General features: G+C 42.7%; 1 protein-coding gene across 1 annotated transcript in view; it reads left to right on the top strand.

Moving 5' to 3' along the window:
* LOC117384111 (raftlin) overlaps nucleotides 1-20,973 on the top strand; it is a 131,447-nt gene that overhangs the window by 95,062 nt on the left and 15,412 nt on the right. The window contains exons 4-7 of the mRNA XM_055228109.1: nucleotides 8,743-8,851; nucleotides 10,517-10,704; nucleotides 11,777-11,955; nucleotides 18,727-18,933. Coding sequence (XP_055084084.1) covers nucleotides 8,743-8,851; nucleotides 10,517-10,704; nucleotides 11,777-11,955; nucleotides 18,727-18,933 — 683 coding nt within the window. The remainder of the gene's footprint in view (nucleotides 1-8,742; nucleotides 8,852-10,516; nucleotides 10,705-11,776; nucleotides 11,956-18,726; nucleotides 18,934-20,973) is intronic.

The following is a 20,973-nucleotide window of genomic DNA, read 5'->3' as shown; positions in this document are numbered from 1 at the left end:
ACATTGAGTCATTTGATAATGAAGGTAAATTGGAATGACAGTGGATTATAAAGATAGAAATGAAACATCCAGTGATTTCATACAAATGTTGCAGCAGCTCATTTCTAAATTCTCTAAAGTAACAAAGCCAAAGCTTAAAGGAAAAACTCCCCTACCCTGGATAAATGATGACCTGTGGAAACTGATACGAACCAGAGTCTGCTATTAAAAGGTCTTTAAAAACTGGGCTTACAACCAATCCACTATTATATAACAAAAAAATTATATAATCAAAAAAAAGTAATCGAGCAGTTTAGAAAAGCTAGAGCAACATTCTTTCTTAATATCATCAAACAGGCCAAAGAAAACTCTAAACAGCTTTGGCAACAATGGATAAACTAAGTGGAAAAGGGAAACCAAAGTGCAGGACAATAGAGCTTCAAATAAATGAGATTTACTTAACATTTCAGCAATTATTGTACAGATTATGTGAACAAAATCACACAACAAACATCTGGATCTATCCATCTTTTCATAGCACCTGCCCCTTCCTCCAGTACTACCCTTTCTGTAACTGTATTGATCAGGCTAAAACTGATAAAATTATACAATCCTTACCAAATTCGAAGGCCAAAGACGACTGGGGACTTGACAGGACACTCATCAAAAAACACAAGGAGACATTCAAAACAACTATAACGCAAAGTGTTATTAAACCAATCAATGAAAATGTGTTCCCCAGTGTTTTCAAAACAGCAGATGTAACACCAATTCACAAGTCTGGTAGCAAAAGTGAGATAAAGAACTACAGGCCTGTTAGTATATTAACTGTAGTATTAAAAATCCCGGAGAAAACAATTAAAAAACAGTTAACATAGCATTTAAACGACAATAATTTCTTACATCCTATGCAATTTGGCTTTCACAGCAATCATTCCACCAAAGCTGCCTGCTGCTACCTGACAGACAACACTAGAGCTAGCCTGAACAGAGGAGGCACAGTGGGTGCTGTGTTTCTAGACCTACAAAAGGCCTTCGACACATTAAACCACTCTGTCCTCCTGTCCAAGCTCAGTACCATCTTTACATTTATGCATGGCATTGGTCAAATCGTATCTCTCCGATCGGGTAGGAATAAACAATTTTATGTCTTCTTTGCAGCCCTGTGCAACAGAGGTCCCACAAGGGTCAATTCTGGGACCACTGTTGTTCAGCATTTATATCAATGACCTCCCTGACGTGTGCAAAGATGTAGACATCATCATGTACGCAGATGATGCTGTCATGTAGACGCATGAAAGGGATGCACAGCAAGCGGCCACCACATTATCTTCAGCTCTGGACAAAATTGGCTCCAATGTTCACGTCTGACACTAAACATTAATAAAACAGTCGGTATGCACTTTACCAAAACTAACAGAATCAAAGATATGCCCAGCATCTTTGATAATGAAGGAAAGATGAATATTCTAACAGAGAGAAAGTACCTAGGGATTAATTTGGACCAGACTTTGTCAAAAAGCATATAAAAAAGTATGCAACTCAATCCGATACAACATCTCTTCCCTAAGACACATGAGAAACGGTAGACAGTGGAGGCCGCTTTCACATATTTCAATGCCATGATTATCTCACACATGACCCGCTGTGTGTCCTGCTGGTCTCAGGCCAATGAGAGAGACTCAAACCTCTCACATCCATCTATAATCAGGCATTAAAGGCACTTAGTTAAAAACCCTTCGTTATCACCACTGTAATATCCTAAGTAAATACAAAAAGTTCAGTTATGATAATTAAATTTTGTATTCAAATCTAACAAATGTATTCAAACCTATTAATAATGCAACTCCACCTACACTGAAAAAAATGTATTAAACTTTGTTCTGAACGAACGGGGAGGGGGGTATGGAGCTGTCCCTGCAGGGGTAGTGCTGAACGCTGTAGTAGTGTGCCATGAGACAGAGGTGACAGAGCAGCTAGTCATGCAACATAGCACTCTCACAGACTTCAGACTCTTAGATCCATCATGGTCATGGGAGTTCAGTAGCACAAAAAACCCAAACAACTTCTAAATCCGATGTTTTTAGATGGAACGGAACAGTGTTTGAACCTTGGCACTTAGAGGCTATCACGCTGTGGCCAATACGTGCGAGCTGTTCAACCAAATTGCGTCGATTAGAAAGGAAAGAACAGTGAATTTGTTACGTTAAATATCTCCCCTGTGGCACTAAATGCTCACCACTATAGAGATGAGGAGCAAGATGTTAAAGTGCTATAAATGAAGAAGTAATTTAATGAACAGGATTGTAAAAGGTAAAGCAAATTCAAGCAAATATATAAGCAAAATAACCCAAACTAAGAAACCAAAAATAACAGGGTTAACCGGTTTTCATGTCTACAAAAAAAGTCACTTAGGTCTATTAAAAAAACACAACTAAAGTGACAAAATAAGGGACACATAACACAACGAAGGTATGAGTGTCCCCGAATAAACATGAGTCACATAAACCTACAAGAGTGACAAAAAAAGAGACACAAAACAGGATTAAACTAGTGTCGCTCACACGGAAAGTTAGACACAGATAAACGAGCAACAAACTAAATGAAAAACAGACAAAATGGCAGACTGGTCACAAAGGCCAGCAACCACGAACAGGTGTGAAGAATCTTCTTTTAAATATGAGAGGTGGCTGCAGGTGAGACACAGGATTGGCCAGGTGGATAAAAACAGTCCTCCAATCTGCAGCGAGGGCTCACACAGCCGGGACTCTGTGAGGGAAAGAGGACAGATTCAAACACACACAAAATATAACAGACAGATGCTAACAAAAGAAAGAACGTAAGATCTTTGGCTGCAACAAGGAGGCGGCTGGTTGTTCTGCTGCCGTGCTGATGGGTCAGAAGGAAGGGACAATGAGGAAGAATTACTGCTTCATGTATTTGATGACGTGCGTTGGATCCCCAAGGCGTCTGATACAGATTCAGGAAACTTTATTTAATCCCCAAGGGCAAGTCGTAGCCCCTCAGCTGTGCATTCAATCGTCAACAGTGTATAGAACACACACATGGCTGAATTTTGATGTTCTGAAACTTTGGCAGAAAATGTAACTACAGTGTTTTGAGTGGAGGCAAAACCAAGAATCCAGCCATCCAAGGATAGAATATGGAACATTCTATGGGTGCTGGGGAGTTGTATGGGTGCTATGTTCCTGGGTAGATGCAGTATTGTATGTGAGCTAAGAGACTGGGTGGATGAGACGTTGGTTGGGTGCTACGAGGTTGTATGGGTGCTGCGTTGTTGTTGTGGGGAAGTTGTATGGGTGCTTGGAAGCTGGATGCATGGTAGGTTGTATAGCAGGAGGGTGACGAGGGTAGAGGATGTTGGTTGGGTGCTGCGAGGTTGTATGGGTGCTGGGAGGTTTATGGGTGCTAGGTGACAGGGTGGATGCGATGTTAGTTGGGTGCTGCGAGGTTGTATGGGTGCTGGGAGGTTTATCGGTGCTAGGTGACAGGGTGGATGCGATGTTGGTTGGGCGCTGCGAGGTTGTATGGGTGCTGGGAGGTTTATGGGTGCTAGGTGACAGGGTGGATACGATGTCGGTTGGGTGCTCGGAGGCCAGGTGACGAGGTCCGAGCCGACAGCTGCTGCGTCGCTCTGCATGATAACCTCCATCTGACACGCTCCGCACACGGCCGGCCTATTTTTAACTCTGCACCCCCACCCCCTTACCCCCACCCATCTCTCCCATCATACGCCCCCCCCCCCATGCCCACGCCTGCTGTGTCTCCCTCTCTCTAATGATGCGCCTCCTCTTTAAATGGACATATTTACTCTGCAGATGAAGTGGGCAGACAGTTAGTACTTTGACCTTCCATGGATTTATTGCACTTCTAAAGCCCCCTGTGCTCACATGTCATTAGAAACAGGTTCCTCTCAGCTGGCGTCCTTGTTCATAAGAGGTGGTAACGTGCAACTAGTGATTCCTTATTATGTCCGATGCCCTTCCTACTGTATTTCAAGTGCATTTTGTTGATGATGTGATTTTTTTCCCATGTTATAATGTTGTTCCTTCGTCAAAAACATGCGTGAAGAGGTTTTAGACGTCGTCCATGCATGTTTCAGTAATTTAGTGATCTCTCCCAAGCCCTATTCGAACCCTCCTTATGGTTAGCGGTCAGATTCTGTACAAGGCTCCGCCCACAAGCCTATGTCACGGATGCTCCCACATGACAATTCACCATAAACATACAAAAACGTGATACAAAACTGTACACGGCAACTTCACAAACCTGATACGATGTGCAGTAGTTTAATTAGTGGGATGCCTGACACTCTGATTGTGTTGTGATAACGCTCTGGAGGGGGAGTGGCTTAGCACGGAGAGCAAAGAGAGGGGGGGGGCTAAGAACATCAACAACATCAAGCGAAACGTATTAAACGTGACCTGTATCTTGGCCCGGTGGTGCATGTGTTCTCTCCACCGAGGTATATTAATGTCAAATTAAATACATTGAAACATTAAACATCTCCATGGTGACAAGCCAAAAAGTTACTCAGTGCACCTTTATCCAAACATGAATAATGTACAAGGACACTGAAGCGTTCCTGTTCACTCTCCCACGCTCTCACACACCAACATGACATTTCCCTGTGAAGAAGCATGTGGGAGGGCCGGGCCATGCTGGAGGTTCAGGGTCTTCATGAACATCAGCAGAACTGTCACGCGGCTCCCGTCAGCTCCGCCCGGGTCTAATGGACACGTCTTCACAGAGTCCAGAACACGCTACGCAAAGGCTGGATAAATTATGAACTGCTCTGGGTGTTAAACTGCATTCACTATTTAACTTTTCCGTTGCTCGTCTGCTACCTGTTTTTCTCCATTGCTTTTTCCTTGAAACGTCTTAATCTCCATGGAGACAAGAAAGTGACAGCAGGCCAACCACTGGGAACATGTTACACAACAAGTCTGCAATTTTTACATTTGGTGAATTATAATCAAAGTAGAACTAAACACTACTACGTTTTGCTACTAAACTGTGTACGTGTTGTTTTAGTACAGTCTACAGTCCTGAGTCCTTTTTGGCCATTGCAATTTACAGTATTATGTGACATCACGCAGGACTGCCATGTTTACAGCCAGGTGTTTCTGATTATAAACACCTGGCTGTAGGGGCGGAGTTTGAAGTATGGATACCTGTTAAACCAATCACACTGTTCCTTATACACCTAGACGCCGCCCCTCCTCCCTTCCCTCATCATTCTTTTGTTACTCCTCCAGGTACTGCTCAGTTTAGCAGTACTTTTGCAATGTTTTGTGGGAGTTTAGGTGTTTAGTCACACTTTAAGAAACTAATTTGATTATGAGGATTTGATATTAATTAGTAAACAAAGTGTTAATAGATCCCTGACTCTAACATCAATAGAAAAAAAGCATTCAAAAATAAAAGAATGTAAAATATGTACAAATTGTCAGCAGGGGGTGCACATAGTTAGCTTTTATTGCACTTTTTCAATTTTTTTTATCTGTGTTATAAAGTTTTTTCCTCGACACAAACAAACCTGAAGTTGTGTTTTGTTTCATTCACACATCTCTCAAACTGAAAACACTCTGTTCTTCCTTGTGATGTCATTAAGTGGTAATAAAGGAAATGCTCCACTGTGTTTTTAAACTCCACTAGCATCATTTTCCCTAACTTCCCTCAAGTCAGAGCTTTTGTTTCAGCCTCATTGAAACTGCTTCTGCACCACACTGACAGATATTAGAGACTTTTTACTGACAATTTCAACTATACAAAAGGTAAAAACAAAAAAAAAAATCAAAAATAAAAGCAACAACTAAATGACATCACAAGGTGGAACAGAGCATTTTGAGCTTTAGGGAAACAATAGGGAGGAAGGGATGAGGAGAAAGTGCAGTTTTCCCGGTGGAATTCGTTTCATTAATCAAACCAGTTGCATGGGGAAAAAATAAGACAAATCTTGTGGAGTTTGCCTCGGGATCCGTAGAATTACAAATAATGTAACTTTTCCCACTGCGACCGTCTGTACAGTAAGTAATGATGTGTCTACTACTGCAAAAAAAAAAAAAAAAAGTACTTTACCCCCAGAAGCCCTTTTCAGACAATTCTCATTCTCACCACGCGCTTAGAAAGACAAATCATCTGTGCAAACATAACTGTTTTCATACAAACATACATCTGTGGGGTCTCTTTTGTGATAGTGCTCTGAAGGGGGAGTGACTTAGCATGTGGAGCGAAGGGAGAGGGTTGTTAATATGTTGTTTTTGGCAAATATAGCATTTTCAAAACAGTCAAAACAAACATGGTGATGTAAATATGTTATGTGTTAGCAGTGAATACCCCATAAAAGTAAAATACCCTCTTTAAGTAACAGCAGTACTACTAAAGTGAACTACTTCAAACAACGCTACTGTACACAACTTAAAAAAACCCCAAAAAAAACATGTGTTCTTCCAGTGAACAGGCACTCCTCTCCGCAGATCTGACCTGTGTCTTTGACTGGTCGTTTTCTCCACAGAGGCATTTAAAGAGTAGAGAGGCATGTTAATGGTACACATAGAAACATTAATCTCCATGGTGACAAGCAGAAAAGTTACAATTTTTTTTTAAAAGAACCGACTCTTTTTCTTTCTAATTTGTATGCATTTTTATCCTGAACCAACAGAAGGATCAACAGAAGCACAAGTGAGAGAGAGATTTGTGCAACAAAAAAAAAAACTTAAACAGTAAAAGAACCTTTTTTTTTTTTAATGGCTCTTTGAAATGAACAGATCGCAAAGATTCGGATCCCATAAAAGAGCCAAAAGTCTGTTTCTGCTACTGCTCTTAACTGTTCCATTGGTACTGGACAAAACACTATGCTTTTTTAATTTTTTTTATTTCACTTTTAATTTCAGAAGCAACAGGGCTGGGTGTGGTTAGTACTTGGATGGGAGATCACTGAGAATACTACAGTGGGCAGCAATGGAAACTGTAGTTGTGTCCTTAGGCAAGACACTTCATCCACCTTGCCCAGTGTGAATGTGGTGTAGTGGTGGTGGTGGTCAGAGGGGCCGATAGTGACTGATCCAGGGCGGCTGTGGCTACAATAGTATATTATACCAGTGAGCGTGGAGTGGACGGACAGTGCACTGTAAAGAGTCTTTGCATTATTTTATTTGATTTATTTTAAGTCACTCTTTATTTTTCTGGGTTTTGTTTGTTAATGGGCCAGAGGCGGCACATCAGTCTTTCCGCTGGTTCTTCTATTCCCTCAGATACAGTGAGCTTTAAATAACATCCCACCCCCCAGCACTGATCCCTGAGGGGCACAGTGTGTTCGTGTATTTGCGTGTGCATGAGTGTGTGTTTGATGGGTGTGTACTGGGCGGTGGGTAGGGGGTACCTATGCACCCCTCCCTCAAGCCCTCATGGACAGATTTCTGGAGCTTCCATTGTTCAGAGCCAGCTGTGTGATGGATACAGCGTTACACTTATTCATATTGTGACATGGAAATGGTGTCCTACATTCTTTCAGAGGACATCGTGAGGAATGCCGCTGGGACGTCTGACGGCTCCCAAATACATGAAGTATGGACGCTCGTTTCATTAACATACTTTACTAATGTATTTAACTAACAATTTATTTAACAAAAATGTGTACCAGAGCAGCAGGCTGTCTCTAATACATGATTAAAAGTGAAACAAATAACCAAACTGTGGTCGGTGGTGTTCATGGAGACCACAGCGGTCACTCTGACATAGCATCGTGTGAATGTGTGTGTGTGTGTGTGGTGTGTGTGTGTGTGTGTGTGTGTGGTAGCGGCTACAATATTGACTTTAACTAAAAAACCGAGCCAGCAGGACTAAAACAGAGTCTGAGGGACACTGGGGGTATATTCTTGTTTTTGTTTAATAATTGAATGTTAGCTGTTAGTCATTTATTCTGTTCAACACAATCGATCTAAACTTTACCTGTGGCTCCAGTAATTCTTTTATTCAAACTGCTAATCCGTCCTATCGCTAATTTAGGCAGTTACACAGAAATGACCTTATTCTATCCTTTACCTGGTCACAGTTGGTTAGTTCTGCTTTAAACTTGGTGTGGCCCCCTAACGTGTGAACAGGTCATAAATCACGCTTGTTTTTATTATATATTGATGTGAAGTGGCCCCCATGCCCCGGGTTAGGAAACACTGATCTGATCTGATCTGATCTGCTGTGCCCTGTCTCCCTGTGTGAACCTGCAGGGGGCGCACAGGACCAGCTCCAACATGCAGGGCAGGGCAGGGCAGGGTTAGACTGTCAGTATCCACACATCCACAACCTGTTTCTGTTCATTCCAGGTGAATAAACAGATAGAGCCAGATGTAAATTCCTCATTACCTCCTCATTTTGGATATTTTAGTTCATATTTGAGTATTGTTATAAAAATCATATGTCTTATTTTTTGCGGGAAAAGTCCATGTTTGATTTTTATAGCGACTTATTTGTCAAAAATCATGTGCGCGATGAAGTTACAGTGTCCCGAGTTGATTACATTTTGGTACAGATTGGACCATGTCGTTGCGTCTGTGTGAAAACTTTTTTGCAGAAAGAACAAACTAACCATAAAAACTCAAACTGAAAGAACTGAAAGAGAGTTTTGCCTGTAAGTGTCTCAGTTTTTGACTGTACTTGCCCACTGCCTCGAGCTCTTTTAATACACCAACTTTAGTTTGTGTCTGACTCCTGTCCTGTGTGTGTGTGTGTGTGTGTGTGCAGGGTGGAGCGGGGCCCTTCTCTCGGGCCTCAGTACCGGCTGCAGCTGGAGGACTGTCTGTCTGCTGACCAAGAGCCCACTCCAGAGCTGATCCAGGGATATGTCAAGAAGGTGAGAGCGTTACACTGACAACTACACACAGCACACACGAGGGGCCCGACACACAGGGGCCCGACACACGAGGGGCCCGACACACAGGGGCCCGACACACGAGGGGCCCGACACACGAGGGGCCCGACACACAGGGGCCACATGTTCCACTCATTTTGAACTAAACACAAGATGCTCTGTTTCTTATTTGAGTTTATAAATAATACAGTATTACAGTTAATTCCCAGATAAGTAAAAGGAGTAAAATGTAAAAGTATTTTGCACAAGTGTTGTTCATTTGTTAAAGTGTAAATGTGGTGATACTGATTAAAAATGAGACAAGGTCAAAAGCAACAACATGAATCAATGTCTTATTTTTCTGTTGAATTTTGTGTATTTATTTGTGTTTTGCTCAAAGTCAAAGCTTGAACTTGAAAACTTTAAACAGGATTTTATCACGAAATTGGTAAAAATAACTCCTCAAATTATATGAAAAGTACTTTTTACTTTTCAGTCCTGTTCAAAAATGCACTGGAGTAGAAAGTACAGATACTACTCTCAAATGTAGTGAAGTAAAAGGAAAAAGTATCGACTGTAAAATGTACTTATGTAAAGCACAGATACTTAAAAATTGTACTTAAGCACAGTACTTTACTACATGTACTTTGTTACCCTCCACTATTGGTAGTACGTATTTGGTAAATATTAGATTTTATGACCAAATAAACAAATGTATTCCTATTAAATGTCACTCAAACACATTAAACCAGAGCACATTACGCCAGATGCCCTCCCTCACATCTCCTCCGCTCAGTCGTGATAGCGTGAATATGAGGAAGTACAGATATGAAACAATATGACTGCAAATGGGAGGCCCGCTTCTCCTGTTTCATTTCAGAGTCAATAACCTGATTTTGATTTGACTCGTGATGGTCAGCGGAGAGAGGGAGAAAAGAGAGGGAGAACAGGGGAATAAGGAGGAAAAAGAAGAGGAGGAGAAGACGGGGACAGGTGAGAGGGAGACGGAAATAGAGAAAGAGAGGGAAACAGAGTAGAGACTAGAAGAAGTGTAAGGGAGAGAGGGAGGAGGGACAGAGGGTCAGGGGGGAGAGAGAAAGAGAGGAACGGTGGAGAAAAGAAGGGACGAGGGGAAGAGAGTTAACGTGGCGAGACAGTTTCAATCTGAGAAACAATCCAGACCATCAGACGTCCCTGAAGCCACAGAAATGCACAAATCACAGGGGCCCTCGCAGTCCCACAAACAGCGAGGAGGTTACAGGTTCAATCCCCGGGTCTCTTAAGTCTTTCTGTGAGGAGTTTGCATGTTCTGCCTGTGTCTGGGTGGGTTTTCTCAAGGCACTCACTTAAAAAAAAGCACTATAGGTCAAATCCTCCAGCTAATGTAGTACAAAAATGCATCAAATGTGCAGTATAAGTATATAGCCTGGGATCTTACAGTTATATAAAAAGGAGCCTCACATCTTGGGACAGAGGTTAACATTGATATTTTGAAACTGACAAGAGACCGAATAGATTCTCATACAAAATACCTTCACCTAGAACAAAAATAAATACATAAATAAGGCTAAATTCAATGGTACTTTTCAAACAAGCATTGGTTTCGTAGCATTACCCTTGTACTATTGTGGTATTTCACTGTCCCCCGCTCTCTCCTCTGCCCCTCAGCACATCCAGGACGCCGCAGACCAGGGCATCATGTTCGTGGGCTTCATCCAGGAGGCCTACAGCGCCCCCAGCAGGAGAGAGACGGACACACCCCCCCTGTCCCTGTCTCTGCACTCCAGCCCCAGCTCTGTCCTGGGCTCCCTGTGCAGCAGCGGGCCCTCGGACACCCCACACAGGGGCCCCCACACGTAAGCCCGTCACGATAATACTATATCAACTTAAAGGTCAATTGATACGTTGCAGTGACGTCACGTTGGGGGTGTTCTACGTGTGTATCTATGGTGAAATGATCATTGTCAAAAAAGTTTTAAAGATACAAAATGGATTTAGCAGCACATTTTCAGGAGTCTGGTCAATATGAACGTTCATGGCCCTGTTTAGATGTTTGATTTTCAACAAAAAGATGCGAGTGACTAACTGAAAAACTTTTGGCTAACGCTAGCTAGCTTGTGACTGTAATGATATGTGTAAGAGACTTGATTAACAGCATAAATCAGCTCCAGTTAAGTGAGCTCTTTATGGCCAGATTGTGTTAATACAAAACTCAGATTAAAGTCTAACAGAGCTTCAGACAGAGCAGTGCCTCCGGTTAGCTTCACCCCCACCACAGAATGTTGATGACATCAGCTGCAAAGTATCAATATATGATAGATGAAACAATATATTTGGGGCTCAGTATTTGTTCATATTTTTGTTGCAGTTGTTTTTTTTTATGTAATATGTAGGATTTGAGCTGTAGGGGGACGAAAAAGTCACTTCCAGAACTAATTATTTGTTAATTTTCTCATGTATTTGTTGTAGCTCATCCCTATGTTTAAAGGCCCATATTACAAGATTTTCTGATCTATGTTATAATGTTGTTTCCTCATCACAAACAGACCTGGAGTTGCGTTTTGTTTCATTCGCAAATCCTGCACATTTTGGCTGAATTCTTCTCTGAAACGGAAAATACCACGTTGTGATGTCATGTGGTGATACAGGAAGTGCTCAACTGTGTTTTTAAACTACATACGCCTTCACTAGAATCATTTGGATCATTTCAGCCCTGGAATTTCCAATCTGTACGAGATATAGACAGACTAATAATAAAGGATTACTCAAACGTGCGTGAACAAAACAAAAATATAACATGGCTTAAAGTTCAGAAGAGTTTTCCTGGTTTATTTTGGCGTTGTTTCAGTGGCTTAAAGTAGTTTCGAAGTATATTCAGATGTTCCTCTGTAGCTAGATATCATGCTTCAAAATGTGTTATCGTGACAGGCCTACCCACACGGCCCCCCACAGCCCCCCTGATGAGGACAAACCAGGAGGAGAAGGAGGAGGAGAAGGAGAAGGAGGGGAGGAGAGCGCCCCCTGTGGCTCAGAAGAGGGAACGCCACGTCTCAACAACAACACCACCACGACCAAGGACAGGCCACACCCACAGCGCTGCGGCAACGGTGAGGACACAAAATTGGAGACAAAATCTTCCAGTTCAAATATAATATCTTTCCATTTTAGTTAAATGGACTTTTCCATTTCGGCACATTTCTGAAACAACCATTATTACCCAATTATAGTTCCTTTAAGGTACTTTTCACCATTATACAATCTTTGCACATTTTCATACATTAAAAAAGGAAAAAAGGAAAAATTAAAGACTAAACTATCTACAAGAACAGGGGAGTTTACAGAAAAAAATGCAAAAATCTGAAGTTTCAAAGTTGACTTTTTTGAGCGTTTAACCGTGCTGTAACTTGTAACACTGTCCCATCATCACAAACGTACTTGAACTTGTATTTTTTGCCAGTTTGATGCATTCACCTTATTCCCGAAGTTGCCGTGGGCGCCGCTATCATCATTCGAGTTGCATTACTGCTGATCTTTACAGTACATCAGTTCTATACGGAGTCCAAAGCCGTTTTAAAGCTTCCCAGTTTCACACAAATCGACTTTACATCAGATTGTAGCACTGAAACTTTGCTCATATCCACCTTAAAAGAAGCACAGTTTAGAAGCGTTTGGAGGCAAAAGTGGGCGGGAAGGGAAAAGTTCAATACTATTTAGTAAATCTGCACCCTCTGAGCACAAAAAAAAAAAAAAAAAAATAGCAATTATGATTTTGCCAGAATTGTTACATCATAGGTAAAAGTACATCTACTTATAATTCACAACACATAGCCCTAAGCCTATTGAGGCATTTTTTTTCTTGTTTTTTTCATAAAGCAGGGTCTGAGTAAACAGGGGGGTAACTTGTGTATTCTGGTGTATTTTAGATGTAACATTAGGGCTGAATGATTTGGGGAAATTATCTATTTGTGATTTTTCTGACAAGCATTGAGATTGTAATTAGACTTGCGATTTCTGTTTTAATAATGGGGTTCTGTTGAAAGTACACACTAAAAAAAACATCTAGAAGAACTGAAAAAAGACTGAAATCTGAACTAACAAACTAATACAAGAATCACATTTCAGAACATGTTTGTGCAGTTATAAACTACAGAGACGAGGTATTTTGTTGTTTGTGGTGGAAATGGTTCTTAAAAACCTGCAGGCTTTGTAATAAGCTGATTACGTCTGTTCAGATTGAGTTTTTGTTTTGATTAATCTTGCAGCTCTATGTAACATTCTTATTACCTTCAGTCCATTTGAATTCATGTGAGTTTCCCCCATAAACCCAAAACCTGCACAATAGGTCAAACCCTCCACCTAAGGCAGTCCTGACCAAGACTAGCTCAGGACCTGGAGATGGGTCCCCGGGTGCATTTTGACCTCTGCAGATGAAAACACCCTGGGAGCAGAGGGGTCCCATTGGAGCTGTAGCCCGGGGGCCGAGCAGAGCGACGTACGGCTCTGATTAACATCATCACAATCCATTCTTTTGAACAGAGCAAAGGACAGGCCTTACCGGGAGCACCGCGGCAACGGTGAGTGTCGCCATGGCAACCGGCACAACTAAAAATAACAGCAACTGGGTCAAAGAGAAAAATCCAATAAATCAAGAGAAAATTGAGAATAGGGCAAAGCCACGCTGGGCCGGGGCAGAGACTGGAGTCAGAGCCAGAGAGGGATCAGGGGAGCCACTCTGACCACAGGGGCTTCTGCTGATGCACTGATACAGGGGTTTTCAAGGCAGAGATGCCAATGTCCCCTATGGTCTGCCAATGTTTTGATGCCAATATATTAAAATATAATAATTTGTTTGAACCTACATCAGTGGACCTCTCCTGGAGACCAGCTCATCTCTAACCAAACTCATGTGCTCGTTTTCTCATCAGTGTCTGCAGCGCTCTGTCTCTGATCGGGACACTTATTCAGTGAGTGCAGTGAGTCAGGAGCAGCTCTTGTTATGTCATGTCAGGTCCTACACAGAGAACACAACCTGCTGTCCAAAGTCTGTCCTCTGTTGCCATGGAAATGTCCAGTGTCACCGGTGGACTCAGGTGTGAAGAAAAATCTAACTGGACTGCAAAGGTTTAGATGAATAGCCTTATTCTCTTTTTCATGTAACTTGTGTTACTTTCTCATCTCCATGGAGATGTTATAGTTTGTACATGTTTGACCTGGAGTTAGATTTTTTATTTTTTTTAATAACCACAGGTAGAGAAGTGGAGCTCATATAAGTCCATTATGCCCCCTTTAAAATATTGATGTGGACTCCAATAAACAAACACCAAAGTACAAACTAGTCACAACTTCAGATCCAGATGAATATAATGAGTCTTTGAAAATCACTTTCATGTTGTCCCAGACTAAGCTCTCCTGGAGGCTGCAGAGGCTGAGGCCTCAATGTCATCTCCTGTCTGAGGATTTACATAATCCTTTATCAAATTCTGACTCGGAATTTATTTTTAAAATGCTGTCTCCAATGTTTGATCATATCCAAAAGTCACATATTGTGTTGGTTTTGTCACAGTACTGACTCAGGGTATTTGATATTTTGTTGTTGGCTGCAGCGGGTAAAACTTGCCCTTTGCAAGGTCCACTAGGCTACGGGACGTGTGGCCTCTCAGATGCATTTCTTCCTCAAAAGAGAGTTCAGAAAGAAACACTTTTAGTGGCACAGCTTTAGCCTTCCACAAATACACAGGTCTCCAGAGCTGCACAGAACATGGTCCAAAGACTGTTTACCTCCACCTTTCTCCCCCTTGGAGGGCAGATAATTGCATAACACATTACAGATAGCACCACATAGTGGCAGGAGGAACATATATATATACATATATATACATATAACCAAACTAATCAAACCAAAATGGTCCCCATTGTCTATTGTAGACTTTATTATATAAATGCTATACAAAACATCAGAATCTAGTTTGTCATGTTGTAAATGTTTGCATCACTGCACTATCACGACACCATCATGACTCTATTACTCTCCTGTCTGACAAAAGAACTGTTACTTTACTTAATATCTCTTGCAATTATCAAATTAGAGGTGTTTGTCGTGTGGAAAAGTATCAAACATGTATTTTATGTGATCTGACCTATATCTTCTCCCTAGATATAGATGACTTTAATGTTATATTGTGGAACATTCTATGAACAAAGCAATAATTTCTCCATGGAGACAATCAGGTGACTGTTATAGCAGTGGAGTAAAATGTATCTGGTGTGAGACGTGGTGAGACGTGGTTTGCCTGAGTGTGAATGTGTCGCCTCAGTGTAAGATGAGCTTATCAGGCCAGAGCAGAGGAGATAAGACAAACCACAGCCTGGGGCAGGGACAGGAGCAGGGACAGGAGCAGGGACAGGAGCAGGGACAGGAGCAGGGACAGGAGGAGAGACAGGGGGAGAGACAGGAGGAGAGACAGGAGCAGGGACAGGAGCAGGGACAGGAGCAGGGACAGGAGGAGAGACAGGAGGAGAGACAGGGGCAGGGACAGGAGCAGGGACAGGAGCAGGGACAGGAGCAGGGACAGGAGCAGGGACAGGAGGAGAGACATGGGGAGAGACAGGGGGAGAGACAGGAAGAGAGACAGGAGCAGGGACAGGAGGAGAGACAGGAGGAGAGACAGGGAGAGAGACAGGAGCAGGGACAGGAGGAGAGACAGGAGCAGGGACAGAAGGAGAGACAGGAGCAAGGACAGAAGGAGAGACAGGAGCAGGGACAGGAGGAGAGACAGGAGCAGGGACAGGAGGAGAGACAGGGAGAGAGACAGGAGCAGGGATAGGAGGAGAGACAGGAGGAGAGACAGGAGCAGGGACAGGGGGAGAGACAGAAGGAGAGACAGGAGCAGGGACAGGAGGAGAGACAGGAGGAGAGACAGGAGCAGGGACAGGAGCAGGGACAGAAGGAGAGACAGGAGCAGGGACAGAAGGAGAGACAGGAGCAGGGACAGGAGGAGAGACAGGAGCAGGGACAGGAGGAGAGACAGGAGGAGAGACAGGAGCAGGAACAGGAGCGCGAACAAGAGGAGGAACATGAGCGTGAACAAGAGGAGGAACAAGAGGAGGGACAGGAGCGCGGATAGGAGCGGGGACAGGAGCACAGACAGGAGGATGGGAGCAGGGACAAGAGCACGGGCAGGAGGAGGGACAAGAGGAAGGACAGGAGCATGGACAGGAGAGCAGGGACAGGACCGAGGACAGGACCAAGGACAGGAGCTGGATGGGTGCAGGAGACCAGGACTAAACCAGAACTAGACCAGAGTGTTTTTGAGCTTAGAAAAGTTATTTTGTGAAAGAGTCTCCTGCTGTTACTCTGGGGAGCCCTTGTGTTTTAAGTTTCTGTACGTGGCCTGTGCTCTTACTGTTTTAAAAATCTTCTACAATCACAACTAGACCTGTGTGTCCAGAGGCAGAGGACACAGGCCACAGCAGAGCACAGCACCCAGCAGATGTGGGGACGAGTTCCAAGACAGAGAGAATATTAGTGGCAAAAAAAAGCGGTTCTTAAACAGAATCAGGAACATGTTTTAGTTTGATATTTTAGCCCCGGCCACTTAGTCTGTTCAGCCGCTGTGATACTGCACCATGACACACAAGCAGCAAATCCAGACTGAGATCTCTTTGTATATTTTTTATACAAAGTGACGTGTCGTGTCTCAAGCTAAACGTGACCGTCCAATCAGATTTGTTTATTTTCAGTGACGCATCATTGGTCACCCATTATATGACATGCAAAATGTATCTTTTTTGTGTTCTACCATGTTGTTCCCTCATCAAAAACATGCCTGAAGAGTTTTTAGTTGCCATCTATGCATGTTTGAGTAATCTAGTGATCTCTCCCAGGCCGAGTTCAAACGCTCTTTACGGTTAGCTGTAAGATTCGGTACAAAGCTCCGCCCACAAGCCTACATCACCCATGCTCCCACACAACAATTCTCCAAAAATATACAAAAACATGATACAAATCAAGTCTGTAATATCCCACAGTATGGTATAAAGTCGTCTTGTTTATAGAGACGAGCAGGTGATGTCACTAAGCCAAGTTACAGGTCAGATCTGTGGAGCGGCACGCACATTTTCCAAGGTATTTGAGAGGTATAAAAACACCCATAATAAAAAAACAAAACAAGATAAACACATTTATTTCCACAATACATTTCAGGTGAAGCAATAAGATCTCCATGGAGACAAGCAGGTGGCAGACCCTTCACCAGAAAAGTTACATAATGCAGCTCTACAAATAAAGCGCTGAAGATGAGTCCATAAGTGCCAGTTACGTCCTTGCTCGTTAGTCTGACTGAGGCTTGATTCTTCCCTGACAGCAGTAAATGAATGATAATCCCCAAATCCCTATTGTTTAAACGCTGCAGAGATAGTGCTAATTAGTCCTGGTCCAGTTCTGAAAGTGCGTGGTCAGCATGGAGAGCGTGCGTTGTCCTCCCCTGTACGTCTCGCAGCAGCTCACTGTTACAATTCTGCTTCAATTTGTTTTGTAGAGCCCAAAATCGCAAAAGCGGCCGTCTCAAAGGACCAAAGAGCTGATTTAACCAACACAAAGTTAGAAAATCAAACAGTGAAACACACACGGGTCATAACAGGACTGAACAAGGACTGAACAAGGACTAAACAAGGACTGAACAAGGACTGAACAAGGACTGAACAAGGACTAAACAAGGACTGAACAAGGACTAAACAAGGACTAGACCAGGACTAGACCAGGATTAGACCAGGACTAAACAAGGACTAAACAAGGACTGAACAAGGACTGAACAAGGACTGAACAAGGACTAAACAAGGACTAAACAAGGACTGAACAAGGACTGAACAAGGACTAAACAAGGACTGAACAAGGACTAAACAAGGACTAGACCAGGACTAGACCAGGACTAGACCAGGACTAGACCAGGACTAAACAAGGACTAAACAAGGACTAAACAAGGACTAAACAAGGACTAGACCAGGACTAGACCAGGACTAGACCAGGACTAAACAAGGACTAGACCAGGACTAGACCAGGACTAAACAAGGACTAGACCAGGACTAGACCAGGACTAAACAAGGACTAGACCACGACTAGACCACGACTAGACCACGACTAAAAGAGAACTAGACCAGGACTAAACAAGGACTAGACCAGGACTAGACCACGACTAGACCACGACTAAAAGAGAACTAGACAAGGACTAAACCAAGACTTGACCAGGACTAGACCAGGACTAAAAAAGAACTAGACCAGGACTAAATCGGGACCAGACCAGGACTAAAACAGGGCTTTGTTCTTACAAATGCTTCTGATTGGGGTTTGTTCTTCCAGAAGTACTTTTTCAGTTAAAAAAAACAACTTTTTACATGAATGAGACCCACTGTCACTTAAAGAATTCAGGTTCAACAGGATTTTCATAATTTCTAACGCCAGCATGTTCCCTCACTGAATACATCTCTGGGTATTTGAAAGGACAGATGTAATTAGCCTCTTAAGTCTACCTGCTCCTGTGGATTTGTGCATGAGTCAGTCTGAGTGAGCCAGCACTTTTCAGGGCCAGTGCTGGATCCTTGAGGTCCAGAGGAGAGCTGCCAGGGCTGGCTGTGGTTAAGGAGACGAGGACCTGCAAACACTTAGATGCTACATGTGGACTATGGCCTGGTAAACTGTGAGGGAGCTAACCACCCTCTTTTCTCATGTTATGATAAGTAGAGCTTAGAACACTAGTCAAGCTCCATCACTACTCTAGTCTTACTTGACCTAACTTTGATTGACCTGCTCTGTGTGTGATTTAATCTCAATAACCCTTCTCCCTGGTCTTTTAGACTAACCCGTCTCCTCCTCTTGTCTTCAGGTCTGGAGCTGCTGGCGCTGTACAACCTGCCCCCGGAGCGAGAGCCTGCGGTCAGGTACTACACAGTGAAAGTCCCGCTGAGGGTCCAGAGCAGCACAGAGGGAGTGGTCAGCAGCCTGGAGGGGCCCTGGCTGGACCATTTGACCCAACACTTCACCAGCGGAGCCTCACTGGTGCATGGGCACTTCCACCTGGGACAGCACACCGGTCAGTACTGGCCTTCTCTGCTGCTTTTTCACTACATTTGAATTATAAGTATCAGAAGAGGATAGGGACAAAAAAAATACTTATTGTTAAATACACACAAAGAAGAAAACTGCCTGAGAATGAGGCAATACCACCCTGACAATTCCTGATTTCATCACATCTCAGAAGCTAAGCAGAGCTGGGCCTGGTTAGTATAAGGATAGAAGACCACTGCAAGCACCAGGTGCCGTAGGTTGCATGGTACTTGTGGAACGTCTCCATGCCTATATGAACGTGGTGTGTGTTGGTGGTCTGATGGCACAGATTGGCAGCCTCACTTCTGTCAGTCTGCCCCAGGGCAGTAGTGTCATCCATCACAGACTATGAAAAGAATGAATAATGCACTGTAAAGTGATGACGTCATCCCTCCATCATAGTTTTTTTAGGCTTCTGTTTCCAAGACTCCTTCTGCCATGAGGGCAGAAAAGTCCTCCTAATCCTACACTTCATTACACAGCACAGCTGGCCTGGTATCAGTGCGACGATCAGAGTGAGCTGTGAGGCGTTCACTGTCCCACATGAACCAGCCTGTGGTGCATTCACTGTCCCACATGAGTGATTACGACTGGTGTTTACTCTGAGCTGCTGTTGACAGAAGCCCAAGTTAATCTAATGAGAAGGAAAATGGCAATAGCAGAACTTCATTCCAAACTCTTATAATATTCACCCTTTAAAGGTCACTATGTAACTTTTGTGCTGGAGGGTCTGCCATCTCCATGGTGATGTTATTGCATTGTCTGGGATGTTCCACAGTATGACATTAAACATATCTATCTTTGTGGAAACAAGCATTTGACACCACCAGTTCATGTTACAGGTCAGATCTGTGAAGAGGCCACCATGCTCAGAGTAAGAATACATATTTTCAAGGTAATTTAAGCACCTGTACTTGAATAAATGCTAGAAAGATCAATTTAATACCATACTGTGGAATATTCCAAACACAGAAACAAGAATGATGTTAATGTTATTCTTTATTGGCAACTTTCTTTTTACATTTTTAAGCATAAACTACCTCCACTCACAGATCTGCCCCTGCCAGACAATCACAGCTCCCTTTATCTCCAGTCACCTTCATATAAACACACTCTCTCTCCTCTCTGTCATCTTACAGGGCAGAGATATGGAGCTAGAGGCTTTCAGAATGTTCTCTGCAGTGGACACAATCCAAACAGTGCAAAACCCTGTCCTCCTGTGTCTCTTCTGGCCTTCTCTCTGTCCTTTCGTCCCTCCTGTCAATAAGACATGTCAGGCCAAAGTTATTGAGTAATCAGAATCCCATGTTCAGAGTGGGATCATATAAAGTCAGAGCGAGACACCAATTTACACAATTAAGTCCACGAATTTACTACATTTACTTATTTACAACGTAGATTGAAACCTGAGGGATTATACAGACGTAGATTAAAATGATACAAACTGTAGAAGACATTTGAGGAGCTGTTTACAAAAATGATCACAAACCTTCAAGATCTGTATCATTTATCGTTTATACAGAAACATTATAAATAAGATTCTAAAATGTAATGACTTCATAATCCCACATGGGGGCAAGAACCACATTTCCCTGTTCATTACGTAGTACTTTCCCATAAAATATTTTGAAATATCCAAAAAATAAATTCCCAAATGTTGAACCCATTGAACTCACTGTGTTAAAACAAAAATCTGCACGTCAGCCATTTTAATTTTAGCTGCCCCATCTAAATGAACCTGAAATCCAGTTATATCATTGGAAGTTAACACTGCAATTTATTTATTTTTCTTATTTTAACTATGTTTGCAGCTTTTAAACTGTCTATTCAAATTTTACATGGACTCAAAATAATTTTAACCTTTTTTCTCTTTTGTTTCCACAGATTAATATAGCTGATCATAAATTAGTTATTCACAGTGATGAGTTTATAAGCGCTTTCCGCAACTCTCAGTGACCAGACCTGAGTTTTCCCTTCACTGTAATGCCAACAGCTGGCATGCTAACAAGCACTTCCTTATTATCTG

Source organism: Periophthalmus magnuspinnatus, chromosome 16, assembly GCF_009829125.3.
Source record: "Periophthalmus magnuspinnatus isolate fPerMag1 chromosome 16, fPerMag1.2.pri, whole genome shotgun sequence".
Classification (NCBI taxonomy): Eukaryota; Metazoa; Chordata; class Actinopteri; order Gobiiformes; family Gobiidae; genus Periophthalmus; species Periophthalmus magnuspinnatus.
The sequence above is the reverse complement of the archived record's forward strand: the minus strand, read 5'-3'. Positions and strand labels throughout refer to the sequence as shown.